The sequence below is a fragment of the Echinops telfairi genome, unplaced genomic scaffold (genome assembly GCF_000313985.2).
Source record: "Echinops telfairi isolate 266 unplaced genomic scaffold, ASM31398v2 ScPeMD7_1;HRSCAF=3_0, whole genome shotgun sequence".
In the NCBI taxonomy this organism is placed as follows: domain Eukaryota; kingdom Metazoa; phylum Chordata; class Mammalia; order Afrosoricida; family Tenrecidae; genus Echinops; species Echinops telfairi.
Genome location: NW_022103896.1, coordinates 64,755,815 through 64,778,718, shown reverse-complemented (window position 1 = coordinate 64,778,718; position 22,904 = coordinate 64,755,815). Strand labels below are relative to the sequence as shown.

The following is a 22,904-nucleotide window of genomic DNA, read 5'->3' as shown; positions in this document are numbered from 1 at the left end:
GGCTTCCTGGCCCCTATTTACAACAACAATAATATATATAATCATTTTATTAGGGGCTCATACAACTCTTAATCATCATCCATATATACATCTATTGTATGTGAAGCACATTTGTACATTTGTTGCCCTCATCATTCTCAAAACATTTGCTTTCTACTTAAGCCCTTAGTATCAGCTCTCCATTTCCCCCCCTTCCTCCCCGCTCCCTTCATGAACCCTTGATAATTTACATTATTTTTTCATATCTTACATTGTCCGACATCTCCCTTCACCCACTTTTCTGTTGTCCATTCCCCAGGAAGGAGGTTATATGTAGATCCATGCAATCGGTTCCCCTTTTGTCCCCCATCTTCCCACATAAACCCGCATAATTGTGAGTACTCTCTATGAGTTCTGTGTGCCCATTGCAGCAGATAATGCGAGCGAGCAGAGAGGTGGATTGCTGTGGGAGGAACGGTTGTGTTAGAATATGTAAAGAAAGGAAGGGCAAGGCATGTCAGATCTCTGCCCGGTGGCAATTGGCCTTGGACTGGTGGGGAGATGGCTTCTCTTTCTCCCTGTGTTGTCAGAGGAGAGCAGCTAGGGCCTGCTGCCACCCTTCTCACAGTGGCCGAGGGCTCCACCCCTGTGCCTTCCCACCAGGCTTGCAGCACTGAGGAGGTGGGCTGGAGATACATGAGGATGATACTACAAGTCAGAGGTCTTTGGCAGTGTGATGTTATTCAATAGGAACCCTGCAAGAATGAAAGCCTTGTTACATCCCTGGCTCCACTGCCCATGAAGACAATTTTCCTGATAACATGCAGGCAGTCTCTTTGTTACCATAATGAAACAATCCATTTGATTGAAGACATCTTCTAAGTTTATGTACACGTTAAACCTTCATCTCAAAAATTATTACTTAAAATTTAATAAAATGAGAGCCATTTCCTAAATTACTAAATTGCTACTCAAGTTATTAAGTCTGTTTTGTTTTAAGAAAATCATTTGCAGCTTAGGGGTTCCATCTCAGTAGCTTCCCAGAGACCCTGACATGCACCTTGCCCTGAGGTATGGTTTCATTCTCTGTACCTGGCAATTCCTTCTGGTTTAAGCCTTTGAAACCTGAGCCTGGTACATTTTCCCTGTTACTCCAAAGTCTCAGAAAGACAGGTGAAACTCTGTCGTTACCACCTGAGGTCATTTCCCAATAGATGCCTCACAGTGGTTTTCCATACTGCATCTAAGACTTAGATGGCTTAGTAACGAAAACGCCCTATGTTCTTTCAGCATGGCTCTATTTATTTACTCATTTATTTTGTTGATGTCTGTTTATTGTGGCTGTGAAAATACTGCCAGCAGTGATCCCATCAGATGGTTTTAAGGTTTGCTAATGAGACCTGATGTTTGGAATTTGATTGTGAGTTCTTGTGAATTCTGCCTCCTTCCATATATAACAGGTTATATCTTGACAGTCACGTTGCTATAGAATGGACTGCAGTGGCAAATGATTTCATCCGATGTTGGAAACACACATTTCAATTTAAAAAGGAAAGCCACAGTGGTTCGGAGGAATTTTCTTTTGAAATAAGATGAACAATTTACAAACCTGTTTTTCCAGAAGTGAGGGCAAAAGAAGAATGTACTTTTAATAATGGTCTTTAGAACGAGGTACAGTTTATGTTTTTTTTAAATTTCTTTGGACTGTTTCTACATTCAGAAGCTCACTGAACAACCTTAGTCCTTTTTTAGCTGTGCAGAAAAATTACATGCAATAATCTAGGACTTGTGGCAAATAGTTTTCCATATTTTCAGGACCGAAGAGGGACCTTTTTTTGAAGCTGTTCTCTGACAATCCCTTACTGTCTTATTAAATTTATGGGAAATTTCTACTGAGGTTCTTGGTTGAATTTCTCTGATTTTGACAATATTAAAATTTTCTCTGTGAAGAGACATTCCTAGAGATGGCTCAGAAAGCACCTTGACTGCTAACTAGAAGGTCGAGAAGCTCCTTGGTCGATCTTAAAAACAACAAAACCGAGTTTGCTTCTTAATAGGTCCTATTATTTGTCACCAGATGCACTCATTCCCACTTCCAGAGCTCTCGTGGCTTCTGGAAGGCACATAGGGCACATTCTTGCTCATGTTCATCACAATTACAGCATGCCATAACACGTAGACTGTTTCTCAGAGAAGGAGAGAATACTTCGCATTTTTGCTGGATGAGAATCCCGGTAAGAATAATGATGTCATATATGGAGTTCTGGGTGAAGTTAGGGCATTCTTTAAGATACTTTACATATAAAATTATAAAATCTTGCCAGATCCTAATGTAGTATATAAAGAATCAGGACCCAGACTTCACATAATTAAAGAGAGAACATGGAAATACACAATGTAAATAGGAAAGAAACTCTACTAGCATATATCATGTATTATTATTATTACCTATAGTTTAAGTATAATATTAAGAATACCAAATCCTCACCAGTGAACCAAAAGATAACATCAAGCAACCAAGAAAAGATTGAAGTTGTCAAGAATCGCCAGCTTGATCCACAATCAATGCTCGAGGAAGCAGCAGCCAAGAGATCAAAGGACGTATTACATTGGGTTAATCTGCTGCCCGAGACCTCTTTAAAGTGTGGAAAACAAGGATATTACTTTGAGCACTGAGATGCGCCTGACTCAAGCCATGACATTTTCAATCCTCGCATAAACCATGTGAAAGTTTAACCAAACAAAACCGATGAAGAATAGATGCATTTGAATGGTGGTGCTGGTGAAGAATATTGAAGGTACCACGGTTCCCAAAAGAGCAAACATCTTGGAAGATGTACAGCCAGAATGCTCCTAAGAAGCCAGGATGGGGAGACTTTGTCTCATGTACTTTGAACATGTTGTCAGGAGAGACCAGTCCCTGGAAAAAGACACCGTGCTTGGGAAAGTAGAGGGACGATGCAACAGAGGAAGACCTTGGACAATATGGATTGGCACGGTGACTACAACAATGTGCTCACACATAGTAGTGATTGGCAGGATAATGCAGAACAACACGACGTCTTGTTCTATTGTACATAGGACCACTTCCTTAGAGAAGGAATAACTTAGCCATACCTAACAACAATATAGTTTGAGTAATTTGGACACATACAGGGTTAATTGTATCTCAGTCTATGTAAGGCAACAGGAAACTTTATCGTGGACTTCACTTGCATATGTGCAGAAGGCTTACCAGTAAGGAAGGGGTATTTTAAACACGATTGAGAATTAAAATGTTATGATTACTTCTAACACCATTCTGAAGGACAAACTTATGAGGGTATGGAAAAACTACCCCTACAAAAATCAAAGAAACATTTATTATACAAAAACGTCAAGATCTGAACCTTACATCTCCTCCATCTAGTTCTACGTACTTCGGAAAGGTGGTGTTTTCTTCTCTCCACTCTTTCCCCTAAGAATTCTGTGTTCTGCTCACACCAAGGCCAAATGGCAGTTCTGGCACCCTTGACGGACTCATAGTGTGGCTCTTTTACAACTTTCTTGTGTCTGGGGAAGAAAAAGAAACCCAAGGACTAAGACTGCCACTGTAGGCTGCTTGGGGTTTCCCAATGAAATTTTCATTAAACAACCCTCGCTACCCTTTACGAAAGAGTGGGTGCATTTTTGTGATGCACCACAAAGATTCCTCATTATGCAACTAATGCCTAGCCTTTTTCTCACATGCAGTTTCCAGTTTTCTTAAAATGTCTTTGAATATAAGCCCGTTCTTTATCTTTGCCCTTGTCCTTGTCTTTGTCTTTATGCTTTGTCCTTGTAGAAAATCTACCAGTGTTATTCCTTTAGAATGCCATAACCTTCTGAGTGGACCTCTTTGCTTTGAGTTTAACTGGTCCTGTAAGCCTCTTTGGACGTCATTATTTTGATTGGATCTTGCTTTCTGAATAGTAGTGGTAAATCCAAGACTTGACCATGGCTATGATTCATTCCATTAAATCATCTTAATTAGCTGAAAAGACTGATGGAAATATTAGTTCTTCAAGCTAGCTGATTGTTGCCCATCACTTTGCTTAGCCCGGTGAGATATCTTAGTATTTTTAATTAGAATAGATATCACCTCAAGGGTAATTCTACTGTATTCTTTGACCAGTTTCTGGACTCAACCCACAGTTTCTTCTTTTATTAAGGTTGATAGCGTCCCTCTCTCAGCACACCTTTGAGGACTTCCAGTGCTTCCTTATAACACTTGATCCACCTGAAAACTGTTGGTTTTGATGGGATTGCATTCGTGTCAACTTGGTGTAAAGTTTCATTGATTTGGGAGGATGTCCATTTGAGTGTTATTTTAAAATTGATATCAGAATTGGATATTTTGGTACTAAAATCACTATGTGTTTTTGGATATACTTTTGAAAATCCTTTGTCCAGACTTGAAATTTCTTGTACACACACAGCTATCAAAAAACTCTCACTGGCATCAGGTCAATTCTGGGATCCTATTGCACAGACTAGACCTGCCCCTGTGCATTCCCAAGATTGTAGCTCTTTATGGAAGTAGAAAGGCTCCTCTTACTCCTGTGGAGCAGCTGGGGGTTTTGAACGGCTGACCTTGCTGTTAGCAGCCCAAGATATAACCACTGTGCCACCATGCAGCTACACACATGAGGATTGCTAATGTCTCCTTGGGTAGCTAGCTTAAACATGCTATGGGTACCACAGAATGTTGATAGTATTCTTCATGTTTTGTTTAGTTATTTACCCTTATGGATCATGTTATTGTGCTTTAAGAAGGAAAACATACAGATGTAGCTGGAAAATGTAGGAGGTGCTTACCTTTTTTTGTACACTTAAAGTATGCATTTTCTAAAGAAACAGTAATTTTAAGTGTGGTTAGGTTTTCAATTGGCCATGGGTGAATAGTTCAGAGAGGGGGTGGAAAGGAAGCCTCTTAGGACATCTTGACTTAATTTACAAGCTTGAATTTAAATAAGAATGTGTAGGAACTAACCTGTATTTAAATGGGGTGGGTATGAATGATCATCTGTTTTAAAACCCAAAATACTATGTTGCAGCTTAAAAATATACATACCATGCGGTTACCATATTCTGATAACATTTTTTCCACGACACTTAATATTTTCAGTAAAACTCTTATAAAGAATCTTTACTTATATAATTGAAATTTATCTCAAGACCTATACACCATTATATTCATTAGATACCCTAAAATTATCATTATTTAATATTATTCAAACCTAAATTTTAGTTGCTTATTCTTCAGCATCATTTCCTAGATTAAAATTATGGGTATCTGCCTTCGAGTGATATGATATGTATTTGGGAGCTCTGGTGGCATAGTGGGCTACTCATTGGAACTCACCGAGCTGCCAAACACAAGATCAATGACCAAAAAGATGAGGCATTCTGCTCCTCATCATTTGGGAGCTCACAGGGGATGGTCTACTGTGGATCAGAGCCAGTTTGATGTCAGCGAGGTTCAGTGGTTTTCCTATGTATACATACATACCCACACTTATACTTGATTTGTTTTGCTTTTATTTCTACTTAAAAACTTCAAAACAAAAAAAATTTAAAGAAAACCTTTAACTTGACTTAAATACAGTTTCTCCATAGTATATGCTCAATAATTGAGTTTTAATGGTGGGAGGAATTTTAATGGTGGGAGGAATCACTTGTTTCAACTGACACCATATGAATAAGAAAAGGGTTCAAAGCATTTGAATGATTTGCTTTGGATTTGGTTTCCTAGTTCTGTATAGCTATATAAGCCAGCTTTTCAAATATAGGTGATTTATGAGGTTAGAACTAGATTTATGTCCTCCTGAAAAGGCTCATTGGAAAGACTGAAAACAAGGAGGAGAATATTGTCTGGATGGTGCAAATGGTTAAGTGTTCGGCTGCTAACAGAAAGCATGGTGGCTTGAATCAGCAGCCAGCAATCTCCTTGTGCGGAGCACAGTTCTACACGTGGGTCCATATGAACTGGAACTGATTTGACTTTTGTTTTCCTTGGGCTCAGTTGAGTGCTTTTCCATTGAAAAGTCTCTTACCTCTTGCCTGGACTGGGAAGACTCAACAGCTGAAATATTTAGCTGCTCTTTCTGCTCTGTGGTCATTACTCCATTTTGGGGTAGTCATTCCACCAGGTACTCTCTCTTATTGGCATGGGCTATCAAAATGTGCATCTTTCAGGAGAAACCCAGGTAGAAGCCACATCTCCTTTCTTAAACTAGTCTTAAGAATCAGTAACTTACCTCACACAAAAAGGGACAGGAGGGGTTTTTGATTCCATCTTGTTAGCACTGTCTGTAAGCACTGAGCTGCTAGCTGCAAGGTCAGCAGTTCAAACTCATCAGCCTCTCTTCAAGAGAAAGATAATGTACGTGATCTACCCCCATTAAGATTTGGAGTCTTAGAAACCTTTATATGGTCAGAAGGCATTTCCATCAACTTAAAGGCAATGGGTTTGACTGTCTTTTTTTTTCGTAGAAAAACTCACCCACTGCCACTGAGTTGACACTGACTCATGTGACCCTATGTAGGGTTTCCTGTGCAACATGGGAGCTGAGAGCCTCCTCTTTCTCCCACAGAGAGGGGGGGGGTGGGGGGGGGGTTGGAAGTGCAGGCCTTGGGTTTAGCAGTCCTGGACACCACCACCTTAATACTTTTGTAAGACGGATTGTTTAAAATCATTGCAGTAGTTTTCAAGGTTGACTTTGTTTTTGTTTTGTTTTAGCTCTCTGCTAATTGTTTATGCTTTTCTTCCTTCGGATTCTTAGCTGCTCTTCAAAAGGAGGTTGTTAAGATTAGAAATCTCTGGATAAGTGGAATTTGCTGTGCGTATGATGAAGGCATTGTGCAAGGACTTGATTTCCAGGATTGAAGATAGACTTTTTTTTTTTAAACAACCTACTTTCCAGGCTATTCTATCTAGAAACCTGCTTAGTTTTTGGAGAGAACTACCATCGCTCCAACCTTTTGACTACAAAACAACATCAGCATCTTGCCCATATTCTGAGACATCAACCAAACTCCTTATTCCGCACCTGCTTTGTTTAGGCAAATGATGTGACAGTAGTTTCACTTATGTGGGTACTGTTAACTATAATGAAAAAAGGGATGGTAAGTTAGGTCCCACTTGGCTGATGAAGTTTAGTAAGTTGTTGTTGCTGTGAAGTGCTGTCCAATTGGTTCTGACTCACAGCAACCCTGTGGACCACAGAACCAAGCCCTGCCCAGTCCTCCTTCGTCCTCAGGATTGTTCTTGTATTAGAGCTGCAGCCACTGTCTCAACCCATCTTGTTGAGGACCCTGCTCCTTTTCACTGGCCTGTCTGCTTTACCAAGCATGACAGCCTTTTCCAGTACCTCGATGACATGTCTACAGTATATGCGAATAAGTCTCGTCATTCTTGCCTTCAAAGAGCATTCTGGCTCTACTTCTTCCTAAACACATCTGTTTGTTCTCTTGACAGTCCATAATACTTTCAGTATTCTTCGGCAGCACCATAATTCAAATGCATGGGTTCTTCTTCAGTCCTCCTTATTCAATGTCCAACTTTCACATGCATATGAGGCAATTGAAAATACGATGGCTTGGGTCAGCTTTTCAATACTTTAGAGGAGTCTTGTGCAGAAGACTTACTCAATGCAATGTGTCCTTAGATATCCTGACTGCTGCTTCCATGGGCATTGATCATAGATCCAAGCTAAACAAAAATCTTTGACAACTTCAATCTTTTCTCTGTCTACCAGGATGTTTCTCTAATGATCCAGTCGTGAGGATTTTGGTTTTCTTTACATAGCATTGTAATCCATAATGGAGGCCGAAATCCTTGATCTCCATCAGCACATGCTTGTCCCCTTCACTTTCAGCAAGCGAGGTTATGTCATCTACATATCACAGCTTGTTAACAAGCCTCCCTCCAATCCTGATGCCACATTTTTCTTCTTATCACCTAGCCTTTCTGAGTATTTGCTCAGCATGCAGATTGACTAAGTATGGTGAGTGAATACAAGCCTGCAGCACACATTTCTTGATTTTAAACCATACAGTATTTCATCCTGCTATGCACTTTGCATCTGTGGATTCTCCCAGCCTCAGAGTGAAAACATTTGTGCTTTGGTTGGGGAGCAAGTAAGTGGTCAGTCCTTTAGAGTTAAAAGGAGTTTGTTAGAATGCTATGTACATAATATATATATTGTGTTAAGTATTATAAGTAATCTAGAGATGGTTTAAAATTATACTGCAATTTATCTGCAAATATTAGGCTCTTTTATATAAGGGATTTGAACCCTGAATATCTGCAGATTTTGATGCAGGAGCTCTTGCAAACTAATCCCTTTCAGATACCTAGTGTATGGCCATTTTCAGCAATCATACTGTTTAAATAATAATAATTAATTTTATTTTGTAACACACATGTGTGTGCACGTGTGTGGATGAGCCCTAGTCTGGCATGGTAATTAAGCACTTGCTACTAACCAAAAGGTTAATCGATTGAACTCCCCAGCCACTTTAGGGAAGACAGCTGCTTGCACACAAGCTACAGGCTGCTGCTCAGTCCTGGGGGAGTTCTCCGAAAGCCCCACTCTGCCCTACAGCGTTGCTGTGAGGTAGAAGCCGTTCGATGGCAGTGAGTTTGGTTTGGGCTGTAACTTTCCTGAAGGAAAGGTCTCTGTGATTTGAAGTAGATTCAATGGCAACAAGTATGTGTGTGTTTTCTTTTGTTTTGTATAATAAAACTAGTCATCTTGAACATACAACATTAAAATAAAGTTAAACCTTTTGTGAAACTCTATTAAGTGCCTGTTTGTTTGTTTTTAAGGTGCCTGTTAATATACTATATGTTTATGCTTTGGTTCGATAATCATACACTTAAATTTATTCTATTTTTGTGTACATTTTGCTTTGTAGCTTTAAAGACGTTTTATATATTTCAAATGTACTGTCTAATGAGGAGGAATTCTCATTTTTTTGAAATACTGCGAATGAATAAAGATACTCCACCTCACACCCCTTCCCCTTTCTTTAAAACATTTTTTTATTTTATCTCTTCCTTTCCAGTGTCTTTTCCTTTCAACTTCGACACAGAATTAGATTTCTCTCATCCTTTAAAAAACGAATAAACTTTCCCTGGATTCTGACAGCCTATCTTTAGCTCTGTCCCATCTCTCCCTCTTTAGGCCATCCTCAAAGTCATCACGCCCCCATGTGGCTCTCTGTGTTCCCTTTGCATACACTGGTTAACCCTCTGTGTTCTGCTTTCTCTGCCAGTTAGTCATGTGCAGAAAACCTCACCGTTCTTCATGTCTCTGTAGCATTTGACCCTTTTGTGCACTCTCTGCTCTTGAAATCTCTTGTTCAATGACTTCTGTAATCAGTCTGTGTGTACTGTTCTTTTAGCCTTTCTGCTATTTATTTTGCATTGATTTCTTTTACCCTCTCAGCTTTTCTCCCATTCCATTTTTCTGACCTCAGAATTTTCACTTGCTCTCATTTCTGTTGCCTTCCTGAATAAATTCACCTCTAAGTGAGTTACTTCAAAATACCTTTCTTCTGACGACATTTTCTTCTCTCCAGAATCCTAGTAATTTATTTCTGCTTCTTTACTTGGCACAGCTGCCTTCCACCGCCCACCTGCAGCATGCGTGGAAATGCTTACGACACACGTCGTTCCATTACAGCCACCTCTTTCCCTTTCTCGGTATTTCCTTTCCTCAAAGTCGGTAACCTTATCAGACTTCACCTTTTCCTTTCCCTCAACACCTACATCCAATCTTCCACCAATGTCTACCAATTTAAACTCCCAAAACTAACTTTTGTTTGTCTGCTCTGCTCACTCTCACCTCTTGTTCCGTTCCCAAGACCGTTTGTCTGTCTCCTCAACCTGCCCAGAGTCTTGGTAATGGATGGTGACAGAAGTTAAACCCAGTTCTCCCTGACTCTATGTTTTTACCACCATACTTACTACGCTACCTATTTTGTATCAGTGACAAGTTGCATAGTAAACTCAAGACATGGAAATAGTATCAAAATTATTTTGAAAAATAATATGAAGAATGACAAAAGAATCATTTGATAATTTAACTATTTACAAAATAGTGAAAATCAACCTTTTAAAAGTGTGAACTAACCACTCTCAACTCTCAGAATATAGTCATATATCAATATCAGGATCTCTCTCTACATATATTTTTTTCTTTTCCTTATGGGAGGAATCAGATTCATATATTCCTTAAAAGAAGCCCTGGTGGAGCAGTGTTTAAGTGCTCCTCTGCTAACCAAAAGGTCTGGGATTGGAAGCCATCAGCCATCTAGGGGAGAAGGGTGTGACAGTTGGCGTCCACAAAGATTATAGTTGTGCGAATCCTATGGGACCGTTCTGCTCTGTGGTGTGGAAATCACTACGAATATGAATTAAATCTATGGCACTGCGCATATTCAAGAAACATTTTTAATCCCTTTGTCCATAATGCCAGGAACAGGAAAAGCAGCCAAAGAAACCAGTGTAAGTTAAATTCTTGCCTCCGAGAAACTAAGAGTCTCTTGGAAGAGGTGGACATACGACAAATGAACAGAAGGGTGCATGGAACGGGGGAGCCCAGACAGGTGGTAGGAAGAGTACTGGTGCTTTGGGGGGATTACAACTAATGTTTCCAAACAAATGCATTTATATAATTGAATGGAAACCTTCCTCCCCCCCTTAAATTTTCATCCATACTGCAATAAAACAGTCAATAAACAAACAAGAATGTAGTTTAACAGGTTACACATGGGGGGTGTTTAATCATTTCTGACTAATATTGACTCTACATAGGCTTTCAGAGACTAAATCTTTATGATCGCAGACAACCTCTGCTTTCTCCCAAGGTGCTATCGATCTGAAGAAGTGTAAAAAAGCACTAAGAGTCTGAAGACTGGGATCGCTGACTGTCAACAGCAAAGAGTTCTGAAAAAGCATCATGCAGAAAGCTCCATATAAATCTGAACTGTGACAAAGCATGTCTTACGGGCAGATAATTGGGAGACACAGGGTTTTAGAAGGGAAAACAACCCACATAAAAATAGGGAGTGAGAAGGTTGCAAAGTTTGTATTTTACTAAGGTACATGGGAGATCATTGGACATATTAGGGCGGAGAATCACTGAAGCCTGTTTGTGGTTACTCTAAGCCCTTGTGGAGTAGATGGGAGGGCAAGAGATGCTGCCAAGGGAATTAATTAGGAGACAAATGAAACAAATTACTAGGCGAAAGGAAAAGATCATGAGAACTCAGACTAAGATACTGACTTGGCAAAGAAGTATGACATGAGAACAAAACTCAGCAACCCTGTGATGAAGAGTCATCGAAGCCCTACATATGGACCTTTTATGTTTGTCTCTGTATTTTCTCTTACAATGCAGACATGGGATGCAGAGTTGGAAAGATCTGCAGAATCTTGGGCTGAATCTTGTTTATGGGAACATGGACCCGCAAGTCTCCTCCCCTCAATTGGACAGAACTTGGGAGCACACTGGGGAAGGTAACTTAATGTGTGACTTTTGGTTTCTGCAAACATATGCATACTCAGTTATCTTTTAAAATTGTCGGAGACTCGCTGCCTAAAAGGAAAGTAAGTAATCATAACACAACAAATATTAGGCCAGAAAGATAATTAAGTAGGTTTTTAGACTTCTGCTTTAAGTAATTGATCTAGTACTAATCAAATATTTCACTATAAATAAATATTTAAAATGAGCTATCTACACAAAATATCTCCGTATTAAACTTTATCTATGTAATTTGCTAGATTTGGTTTTAACATTTTTGTCTAACTGTGCTTGCTTTTTATGCTGATCTGCTGTAAAATAGGTACAGACCTCCAACATTTCATGTGCAAGCATGGTATGATGAAGTGAGAGACTTCAGCTACCCATATGAGCATGAATGCAATCCATATTGCCCGTTCAGATGTTCCGGTCCTGTCTGTACTCATTATACGCAGGTGTGTTCTGGGACAATTATGTTCCTCTCGGTTGAGTTAATGTCATTATGAGCGAATGTAAGCTCTGGAAGATGTGTCTTTCTTAGGTCACTTGGTATGGTTATTAAAAAATACAAATTATATAAATTTCTTGATTTATATAGACCAGCTTTATACATACATCTATAAACGATAAGAGTAAATATAGGAAAAATGACGTCAAATATCTAATTGCAAAGAGGTTCTTACATGATATTATATAGGAAACATTTGTATATGGCCCCAGTAATTGTATATGGAGAGAAAGGTGCTACTTTCAAAGTCAGCAGTGTTTATTATTTTGTCATTATGTTTTACAGTCATATTTTACCAATGACAGTATTTATACATGATGGCATTTATCTTTTTTGTTTTTAATATTCAATGTTCACAGTACTATTGGATAGATCCTAAGCCGTAAGCCAAAGGGTTGAAGGCAGATTTAATAAGATAAAGCTCTTCGGTGTTTTGAGTTTCTGTGATTTCTGGAAATATGCAGCAGATAGATTGTTTTTTAAGTCTTTGAAAATGACAAGAGGCAGTTCAGCATGAACTGTAGCCAATCCACAGTGAAAAGATTATTGTGCATAGGAAATTTGAACACCTATATTTTTGCTCAAATAGTACTGTTTGGGATGTGCAATGTTCTTCCTTAGTTCAGCAAGTGTCTGCATAGAAATGTTATTATTGCATGTGGGTTTGTGAAAATGTAGTTTTGAATTTACTTGGTGAATTTTTATTTTGAAAAATGTTGTTTTTTATGGCCAGTAGATCTTTATTGGACCAGCAGATCTTTTAAAAATGAAATTAAGGATTCCCTCGGAGTGTCAGGAAAAATATCCTTTATTTTATTACCTCATTTGTTCTGAAGGATAACTGCCTGTTTCTCAAGTTCAGCCTTTATGCATTTTCTCTCAGATGATTGCTGTCTGATTTTGTCTCACCCAGACCTTTCTGAGCTTTTCTCCTCTTTAATGCAGGTGGTGTGGGCAACAAGTAGCAGAATAGGTTGTGCCATTAATTTGTGCCACAACATGAACATCTGGGGACAGATTTGGCCCAAGGCTGTTTACCTTGTTTGCAATTATTCCCCAAAGTGAGTAAATTTAATGCTATTGTCATTTATTAACAACATGAAAATCATTCAAATTCTAAATTATTCTCATTTTTTATCATGCATTGTTGAGCAAAATATACCATATAAGTTAAGTTTACTTAACAGAGAAGCAGTTCTCACTTGCCTCATGTATAAAATCAATACCTAATATGAAAATTTAAAAAAATATTATCTTTGCAAAGATAAAAATCATATATTTAAACCTTTGGTTTTATTTATTGTGCTATTGTATCCTATAAATATTTAGTAATTTTGATTTATTGCAGTTTAGCAATTTGAGATTAATTGAGGAATATATTTTCATCTATGTAAAGACTATTTAAATGTCATTGAAAATATTGTATGGTTCAACTTAGGGTCAAATGTAAATCTAACTTTTATCTTATAGGTGAATAAACAGATAAATGCTCTATTGAATAGCTTGGTTTTATAAAATTCAGTTTCATAATTTTTAACAATGTGCATACTGAATTATAAGGGCCATAGTGGCATCATAGTTATAGTTCTGAGTTGGGCCGCAAGCCTCAAGGTCAGCAATTGAAAACAACCAGCTGCTCCGTGGGGGATAGACAGGTGTCTCTACTCCCATGAAGAGTTAGTCTCAGAAACTCACCGGACAGTTGTACTCTGTCACTGTCCACTCAAGGACAGTGAGTTTTCATACTGAATTATACATTCTCAAAAGAAGGAGTCAGTAATCTATATTTAAACAAAGTAAACAAAAAGTCTCATACTGAAAACCAAAATCGATTTTGGAAGATTCTCATATAGTGATATTTTCGAGCAGTTATAAATTATGCTAATAGACTATCTGTTAATAGAGTGGATTATCTCTTTAAGGGGAAACTGGTGGGGCCATGCCCCTTACAAACATGGACGACCCTGTTCTGCTTGCCCACCTAGTTTTGGAGGGGGCTGTAGAGAAAATCTGTGCTACAAAGGTATGTGGTATTGTTTGAATCTGATTTTAATCTAGCTTGTGCATTTACCAGTGTTTAAAAATGAGGCTAATATTTAATTTGTACATGAAAAAATTTCAGTGCTCTAGACTTTTAAAGAAACCATTTAAGTATCTATGATACCAATCTGCCTCTCAATAGCTCTTCATGCTGAACCTAGATTATTACTTCTAAGTCTTTTATTGATTTATCACAGACTGATCAGTGTATGTATATTTTTAAAGGCTACCTTCATGTATTGTTGACAAGGGTTATTTCCATAGCTGTCATTATACTTTAAGGGTTCAGCAAAATACCTATCTGTGGATTGTATTTAATGATGCTCAATGAACTACACTGATTTTGTACTTCTCAGGACAGAGTAAACAATATTTCCTTTTGAAATAAGAATGCATATGATAAAGCTTTGTAAAAAGTTATACTCTTATTTGGCATCCAAGTGAATATTTCTATTCCCTTTTACTTTAGTTTTGTTTATGGTTAACTGAAGATTAATGCAGATCAAATATAGCAGAAGATATTTCAATAAATGCCACCTTTTTCAGTGCACATAAAGAAATATTTTTTCTTAATGGCTGAATGCTTATTAGATATAGTAATGTATTTCACACTGGTATATTAACCATTTTTAAAATTCTTAGAAGCATTTGACATATTTTTCATTGAGTGAGTGTCCGTCTGTTTTTCCTCCTGTCTATCCCAAAATTTCAACCTGCTTTCCCCTTTACAAGTTGTTGTAAGTTGCTGACTCAGCATGACGTGATGTGAAACAGAAATAACTGATGCCTGGTGTGGAACCATTTCCACAGTATTATGAGCCCATTGAAAGCCTTACGGATAACCACAGAACACAATCTTTTCCCGAGGAACCACATAGTACTGCAGGTTCGCTATTAGTCTAACCACAAAGGTAGCAGTTCAGACCCATGAAAGATGACTGTCAGCTCCCGTAAAGACTGACCCTGTCCAGGCTCCGATGGGTCAGAATTGACTGCATGGCATTGGGTTTGGTGGGGATGTTTTACCTAAGATCGCCTTCCTCTCACTTTCTATTTCCATGTTCAAAGTTCTGAGTTTTCAGCCACAGATGTAAAGGATGGAACATGATAATGTGCACCTCAAAAAATATGCCATTGTCAGGCCCATAATTGAGATCAACGTGGGGAAATTCATGTTGTTTATTCTCCGTTTTAAGTTTCTATGCATTAGATTCCCTCTAAAAGAAAAAAAATTGCATGTAAATGGATATTGTAGAAAAATAACAGCATCTCACTATACACCAATGTGTGTGTGTGTGTGTGTGTGTGTGTAGGTGGGAAGACTCTAAATATGATCTTCTTCAATATATGTAGAGTATAATTTAATTTGGAAACAAAACAAACTGCTGAAACCTTGGTTTCATTTGATTTCCAGCTTTCATGGTATCAATATGAAAACCAAATACTGATAACAGTCCAATATTAAAAAAAAAAAGTTTGGAAATGACTCCAATGAGTATTAGCCAAATGCCAGCAGAATGGATCAGAGGCCCCAAAGTTTTTATGTTTATTTCATCTATGCTAGCACAGGTCATAAGGTGACCATTTTTAGCTACAATGCTACGTAGACATTTGGCATATTGTTGTTAGGGGACTTTGTGTAGATGTGATACGTAAGATTCACGCCTCTTCAATCTGTTCTCTGGAGCAGAAGGATCAGACAGCTATTACCCTCCCCGAGAAGAAGAAACTAATGAAATTGAACGGCAGCAGTCACAGATCCGTGACACCCATGTTCGGGCAAGGGCGGATGACAGTAACAGAAACGAAGTCAGAAGCACGCAACAAATGTGTAAGGCCTTTGCATTTCATTGACGTGATTCCTTTCCAAAAATATTTGAAGTGTAAATAGCATTTCCATTGATATTTTTTAATTTCGGTGACCATTTTTAGAGTGAAAAGAATTTACCTGTAGACTGAAAATAATGCAGCATAACATATTTCTTTCCAAACATTCAACTGTTCTTTTGGTGGGCTTTCCTGCTTTCCATAATCTACAGTATGCATGGGGATCACACTATGTATGGAGAGTTCTTGATTAATGTAGTTCACTGTCGGAAATGTCCAACTTCATGGTACTTTCTGATAGATGACTGTTTTACTATTTATATACAGGGTACATATGACAGTTTAAATGCGAAAACATTACATTTTATTTTGGGGTAGAAGAATCCCATCAAAGTACAAATGATCTTTTTTTTTCTTAAATAACATTCTTCTTTCAATGACCTGTAATAATAATAGTTAGTAGATTAGTGAACACATTTAACTGTAGTAATTAAATATAATCATACGTGCCCTACAAAAATCTATAATTCTATTTATTTCCTGCATTAATGTGTGGTTATCTGGTCCTGTTTTTAATCTAGTGAGGGCTTTGTAAAAATAATATTGTGTAGTTATGTACCTGCCATATTCCTGAAAGTGGTTCTGCTGTCACAGAACCTTTTGTAGGGTGCATCGTTTTGCTTTACCCTTGATAGATGGTACATTTATGTTTCAGATCATTTAAAGATGTTCTCATGATGACATGACCAGGACATGGCAGGGCAGAAACTCAAACTAAATCAAGAGCAACACTCTGGAGAGTAAAGGAGTTTTTCAGATTCTGTGTTTGACTCAGGGTTCACTGCACAAAGGTCTTCAAACTTGTGATTAAATGATCGCTCAGGGATATTCTTTTTCAGACAGATCTGTGAGAAATTTTATTCAGCATTAAGCTCTTTTATGTTGTCTAAATTATTGTATTTTGTTCTCTTCCCGTTAGCCCAAATCGTTTCCTGTGAAGTAAGATTAAGAGACCAGTGCAAAGGAACAACCTGTAATAGGTAATAATTTTACTATTCTAAAAATTAACTGACAACATGTGAGCATGATCATTATTTTCTACTGTAATTTGGAGAAATTAAGATTTTTCTCCCCTTTTCTCTGACTTAGATATGAATGTCCAGCTGGTTGTTTGGACAGTAAAGCTAAAGTTATAGGCAGTGTACACTATGAAATGGTAAGCATTTTGAGTATTATCACTTGGGGCTATACAGCTGTTCCATTCGATTCTTCACTTTTTAATGTGGAAAAAAATGTATAAAGGTCTCTAGCCATTCCATGGGAGAATAATAAAGTTGTTTTCTCCTGTAAAGATTTATCGTCTCAGAAATCCTATATAAGGTGACTGTGAGTTAGAATCAACTAGATGGCAATGATTTTAGGTTTCGTTATGTAAAGCATAACTCTTTCCTATAGAAATGTAGTTCTTGGTGTCTTTGGCAAATTCTAATATTTCAACATCCCTTTCTTCTTTCCTCTTCTCCAAGCAATCGAGCATCTGTAGAGCTGCGATCCATTATGGTTTAATAGACAACGATGGCGGTTGGGTAGATGTCACCAGACAAGGACGGAAACATTATTTCATCAAATCCAATAGAAATGGTATTCAGTCTATTGGGTGAGTATCTAAATGATCTTTTGGATCATATTATTTTAAATTAAAACAACAAGTTAATGCATTTCAATAAGGAATCATATACATTTAGTTTGTAAATAGAAAAGTTGGTAATCTTTTGTGTATGGATATGTTGTTGTTTGTTTGTTTCCCCCCTGCCCCTGGTAACCATGAATTAACTTGGTCTCTATATTTGCCATTTCTTGTCTTTTTATATAAGGAAGGTCATAAAGTATTTGTCATTTTGTCATTAACGTACCTCACTCAGCATAATGTCTTCGATTCTGAAGCATGTATTAACATCTTGTTTCTTCTACGTACTGAGTAGTATTCCATTGTATGCATGTACCACGTTTTGTTTATCCATTCATCTGTTGAAGGGCATTCGCTTTGTGTCCACCGTTTGTCTATTGTGAATAGTGCTGCAGTGAACAGTGGTGTTTTAAGTCTCTGAGTCTCTGCTATGGAAAAGTAGCTCTAATTGTAGTCATTTTCAAGAATCTCTCCATTGGGTTCCACAAGGGTTATATTCCAACCAACAATGATAAGGATTCCAAATTTCCAGATCCAGGCCAACATTTATTATTTTCTGTTGTTGTTTTTTTAAATTGTAGCCATTCTAGTGGATGTGCAATGATACCTCATTGTGATTTTGATTTGCATCTTTCTAATAGCTAATGATGTTGACCATCTTTCAATGTGTTTGGTGTCCATTTGAATGTCTTTGGTTAAATGTCATTCAAAACCTTTGCCATTCTATGAATGAGTTATTTGCCTTTTTGTTGTTAAATTCATGTATATATATATATTATTAAATTCTTATAAAATAGATGGTTTCTGAAGATAATCTCCCAGTCAGCAATTTATATTTTACCTTTTTTGGTGAAATCTTTTGACGAAAAAAGTATTCAGGTTTAAAAAAAAATTTTAGTATTTAGGTTTTATGATATCTCATTTATTTATTTTGACATTTTTGTTTGTGCTTTGTTATTGTATTAGATCATCTATTATTAAAAGATAGCACTGAAAATAAAATACCTATATTTTCTTCTAAGGAAAAATATATGGAAAACTATATCTATCTATCTATCTATCTATCTATCTATCTATCTATCTATCTATCTATAGTTTTAGTGTGCACATTGAAGCATTTTATCCATTTTGAATTTGTTTTTACGTGTGGTGTGAGTCATGGATCCTATTTCATTTTTGCACATGTGGAAATCCAGTTTTCTCAGCACTAGTTACTGAAGAGACTTACCTTTTCCTGTCAAATTAACTTACACCCTTGTCAAAAATCAGTTGATCAGAGATAAATGGATTTAAAACTGGACTCCCACATCTCATCCATTGGTCTGTGCATCTTGTTGTGTTAGGCTGGGTTGATGAGCAAAACAAATCCAGTGACATTCATATATGTGTAATAAAGAACTTTATATAAAGAAGTAATTATATATCAAGAAATATCCCACCCCAGTCCAACTCAAGTCCATAAGTTTGATACTACTCTGTAAGTCCCTCTTCAGATTCATGCAGCCACATGCAATGATGCAGAAAGATCACAGGCCCATGGTGCAAAGTCTTGTGGATCCAATGATGGTGGCTCTGGCAGCAATCATGGTCATCCTATAGGAAGGTGAAGCCAACGAGAAAGGGGGAGGTTCCCAGATTCCTCCCTATGAGAAGGCCACACCCACAAGGAGGCACTATTGGGTTGTGACCTGATTGATAGGTCGAATACCACCCCTACACTTTCATAACTCTTCGAGTTGACATGAAATTATGTAACTACCACACTTGCTATATCAACATTAGGCTATATTGATTATTGTAGCTTGGTAAAATGTTTTAAATCAGGAAATATAAGTCCTCATATTTTGTTCTTCACTTTCAAAATTGTCTCAGCTATTTAGGGTCTTTTGTAATTCTACATAAAATTAAAGACTGACTTTTTTATTTCTGAAAAGAAGGCTATTGTTATTTTGATTGAGATTACGTTGAAACTATAGATCACTATGGGAAGTATTGACACATTAATGATATTGTCTTCCAGTCCATGAATGTGTAATGTCTTTTCATTTAGTTAAGTATTTTTAACATTTCTTTCAGCCAGGTTTTGGGTTTTCAGTGCCTAAGTCCTCTAAATCCTGGTTAGGTTTATTCCTAGATATGTTATTCTTTTAGATGCTACTATAAATGGAATTGTTTCCTTGGCAGATATCTCGTTGCTGGTATTTAGAAACCAACAGATTTTTGTTTTTTGATCTTGTGCCTTGCAACTTTGCTAAATTTCTCTCCTCGCTCTAGACATTTCCTTGTGGACACATTTTTGATTTTCTTTTTGTAGGATCATATTATCCCTGAATAAAGACAGTTTTATTTCTTTTTACAATAAGAAATGGGCCCTAGTAACCCCATGGATACGTGTTGGGCTATTAATCTGTAAGGTTAACAATCCCAACTCCTGAATTGTTTTGAAGGAGAAACAGGGAGATAGCTGCTCCCATAAAGATCTATAGTCTCAGAAAACCTACAGAGTTCTACCCTTTCCTCTGTGCTTCTGGGAGTCAGAAACAACTATGCGGCTGCAGGTTTGGTATTCGGTTTTGGTTTCTAGTCTAGAATCTTTCCTTTCTCTTTCTTATTTGTCAATCCCTTCGACCGCAATGTTCAGCGGACGGGATGAAAGCGAGCACCCTTGGCCTGTTTCTCATTTCAAGGGGAAAGGTCTCAGTTTGTCTTCATTACTTTTTTTAAAATATTTCTCTTATTGAGGACACCAAAAATCTTATTCTAAAACATCAAAGATTTTTTTGTCCTTTTCTCTGTAAAAACTAAACATTGATCTTCACACAAGGAATTTTTTTTTAACTCTTTGATCACATGAAGCTCTACACTTGAGTAATGTTGGAATATATAGTGATAAAAAAGAAAATGATTGCTTGAAACGCATGCACATTGTAGCATGGCCTATGTATAAATATTAATTAATTGATTAATATATTTATTCAGGAAATGCTTTATCCATTGCTTTTAAGTGATAATAAATATTAGTTATTGCTTTCAGTAATCTAAGCATTCACTCCTTTTAAACATATTTTTATTATCTGTATTGCAAAAATTCTCTTGAAACATGAAGGTTATATTTAAATAGTTTGCATATTTTGTGCTTCAAAGATTATTTCTTCTTTTGTGTACATTGTTTATAGATGATGACAATTAAAATTGAATTTCAAGTGATAGAAATAAAGACTAGTTAAAAATTTCCAACACTTCCGTCTTGAGCCAGTGTACACAGAGGGTGCACTGTGTTAAAATTTAGCATTCCACATAAACCTTACCTTCTGTAATGGATGTCTTTCTAAAACGCTGAGCAATTGATATTTTGATATGTAATGGTGTACCGAACCTCTGTTCTTGGGTTTTAATAGTGCATGTACTGCATGCACACTCAGATGAAAACAGTTTGCTTCTGTAAGGTATACTTATTAGCTGGTAATACTTTACCTTGCATTTACTGTTGTGAAAGATCAGTTTGATTTTATAGCCATAGTGAAGTATTAATCTGAGAGTATTAATTTTAACAGTGAAATACTTAGATATAAATATGTAGTGTTTGCTTTTGTTGTTTCCTTGATAGTGCCGTTGGGTGAGCATTGGGACTGCTAATCACAAGGTCAGCGGTTCAAATCTACCAGCCCCTCCATAGGAGAAAAATGTCACATTTTGCTTCTATAACCTGCACTGGGGTGCTCTGAGTCAGAATCAACTCGGTGACAGTGGGTTTGGCACTTTTTGATATTACTTGTAACTAATATGAAAAGATGTCTTTCAGTGTTAAGAATGATATGATATTAATGTGGATCAAGCTTTTAAAAAGTAGCCCATTGCCTAACCCACTGTGCCACCAGAGCTTATCGGCAATATGCAGTTAGCATAAAAACAGGTGAAATATTTTTAGAATACTAAATATCTGGATATTTTATTTAAGAATGACTAAGAAGAAATAAAATATACCTAACCCTGTAAACCACCAGGAATTATAACGATGTATATAAATAAATTATTAATTTCTCTCTTTTTATCTTTAGCAAATACCACTCCGCTAATTCCTTCACAGTCTCTAAAGTAACAGGTTAGTACTTTATCTTTTTTATTGCTTTTCTTGCTTTTATGTTGACTGTTGCTTCCAAAGGAATCGCTTACTGTTTTGTGTCTCAATTCTCGCAGTTCAGGCGATCACTTGTGAAACAACGGTGGAACAGTTGTGCCCATTTCAGAAGCCTGCTTCGCATTGCCCAAGGTAACCTTGCAGAAATCTTATCTTTTGTTTTTGAATCGGGGAAAATTATGACACTTTGCTTCTGTGATAGCTTTGGTTAGATTTAAGTGGTATATGATGATCTTGAACTGCTTAGCAGGAGAGAACAGCGTGGTATCAGAAATTACATGCACTTCGAGTGTGCTTCCCCCAAATGGAACAACACTATCTGCATATAACTTCTATTTATCTCCTTGCAATGTTCCATATCTGTGCGAGAACCCCAAGTAAAGTATCTTTAACTACTATTTAGTATTATAATTTTGTAAAAATTACTTGTGTATGTGTGTGATTACTGTATGTGTGTTTGAAAACGTTGTGCTTTTTTATATCATTCTAAAAACAATATATTTAAGATATATTGTATAGTCAAGATGAAAAAGGTGTTGATAAAAATGTGTCATCAATTTTTGTCCAAAACTTTAAGAAATTATAGATAATGACATATTTACCACATTAGTGTTTTATGCATCAGGACCTAACTGCTCAGTAACAGTAATTAAAAAGCAAATAAGCAAAACTTTCCAATGGTCTTTCTTTCATCTGATCTTATCTAAGATACACTCAGCCTGGAGCTTAGGTGATTCGAGTAGGCGGTGACTCGCTGACAAATACCGTCTCATTTAGCAGTCAATGGGAAATGCCATTCTTCTCACAGATCCGCGGACATCTTTTATGGAAAGAAACCCTTTAAACTCGGATTACATTCACTTTTATTTCAATAGTTCCAATTTAGATATTGTATATAAAATGTCAGATTTAGATTTTATAGTGTTAAAAATTAGAAATTAATGAATTCGGCCTATAACAATGTGGCCGTTTCTTTACACCTAAGGAAGATTCATTTCAATTGGCAAAGAAGTTTCAACTCAAATATTTTAAAATGGTTTTAGGAAACTTATTGATGTTTTCATTAAATTATGGTTTTCTTTTTTTAAATTATTATTATTTTTTTAATCATTTTATTAGGGGCTCATACAACTCTTATCACAATTCATACATACATCAATTGTGTAAAGC

General features: G+C 36.9%; 1 protein-coding gene across 2 annotated transcripts in view; it reads left to right on the top strand.

The window, feature by feature from the left end:
* The window catches only part of CRISPLD1 (cysteine rich secretory protein LCCL domain containing 1), a 44,650-nt gene that overhangs the window by 8,112 nt on the left and 13,634 nt on the right, over window positions 1-22,904 (top strand). Inside the window, exons 3-12 of one of the 2 annotated variants that reach the window (XM_004697510.2) lie at window positions 11,409-11,527; window positions 11,857-11,989; window positions 12,988-13,103; window positions 13,965-14,065; window positions 15,773-15,913; window positions 16,889-16,949; window positions 17,059-17,125; window positions 17,436-17,566; window positions 21,655-21,698; window positions 21,794-21,866. In XM_004697510.2, coding sequence (XP_004697567.1) covers window positions 11,409-11,527; window positions 11,857-11,989; window positions 12,988-13,103; window positions 13,965-14,065; window positions 15,773-15,913; window positions 16,889-16,949; window positions 17,059-17,125; window positions 17,436-17,566; window positions 21,655-21,698; window positions 21,794-21,866 — 986 coding nt within the window. Of the gene's footprint in view, window positions 1-11,408; window positions 11,528-11,856; window positions 11,990-12,987; window positions 13,104-13,964; window positions 14,066-15,772; window positions 15,914-16,888; window positions 16,950-17,058; window positions 17,126-17,435; window positions 17,567-21,654; window positions 21,699-21,793; window positions 21,867-22,904 lie in introns of those variants that run through there. The other variant, XM_045286133.1, reaches the window with a different exon arrangement.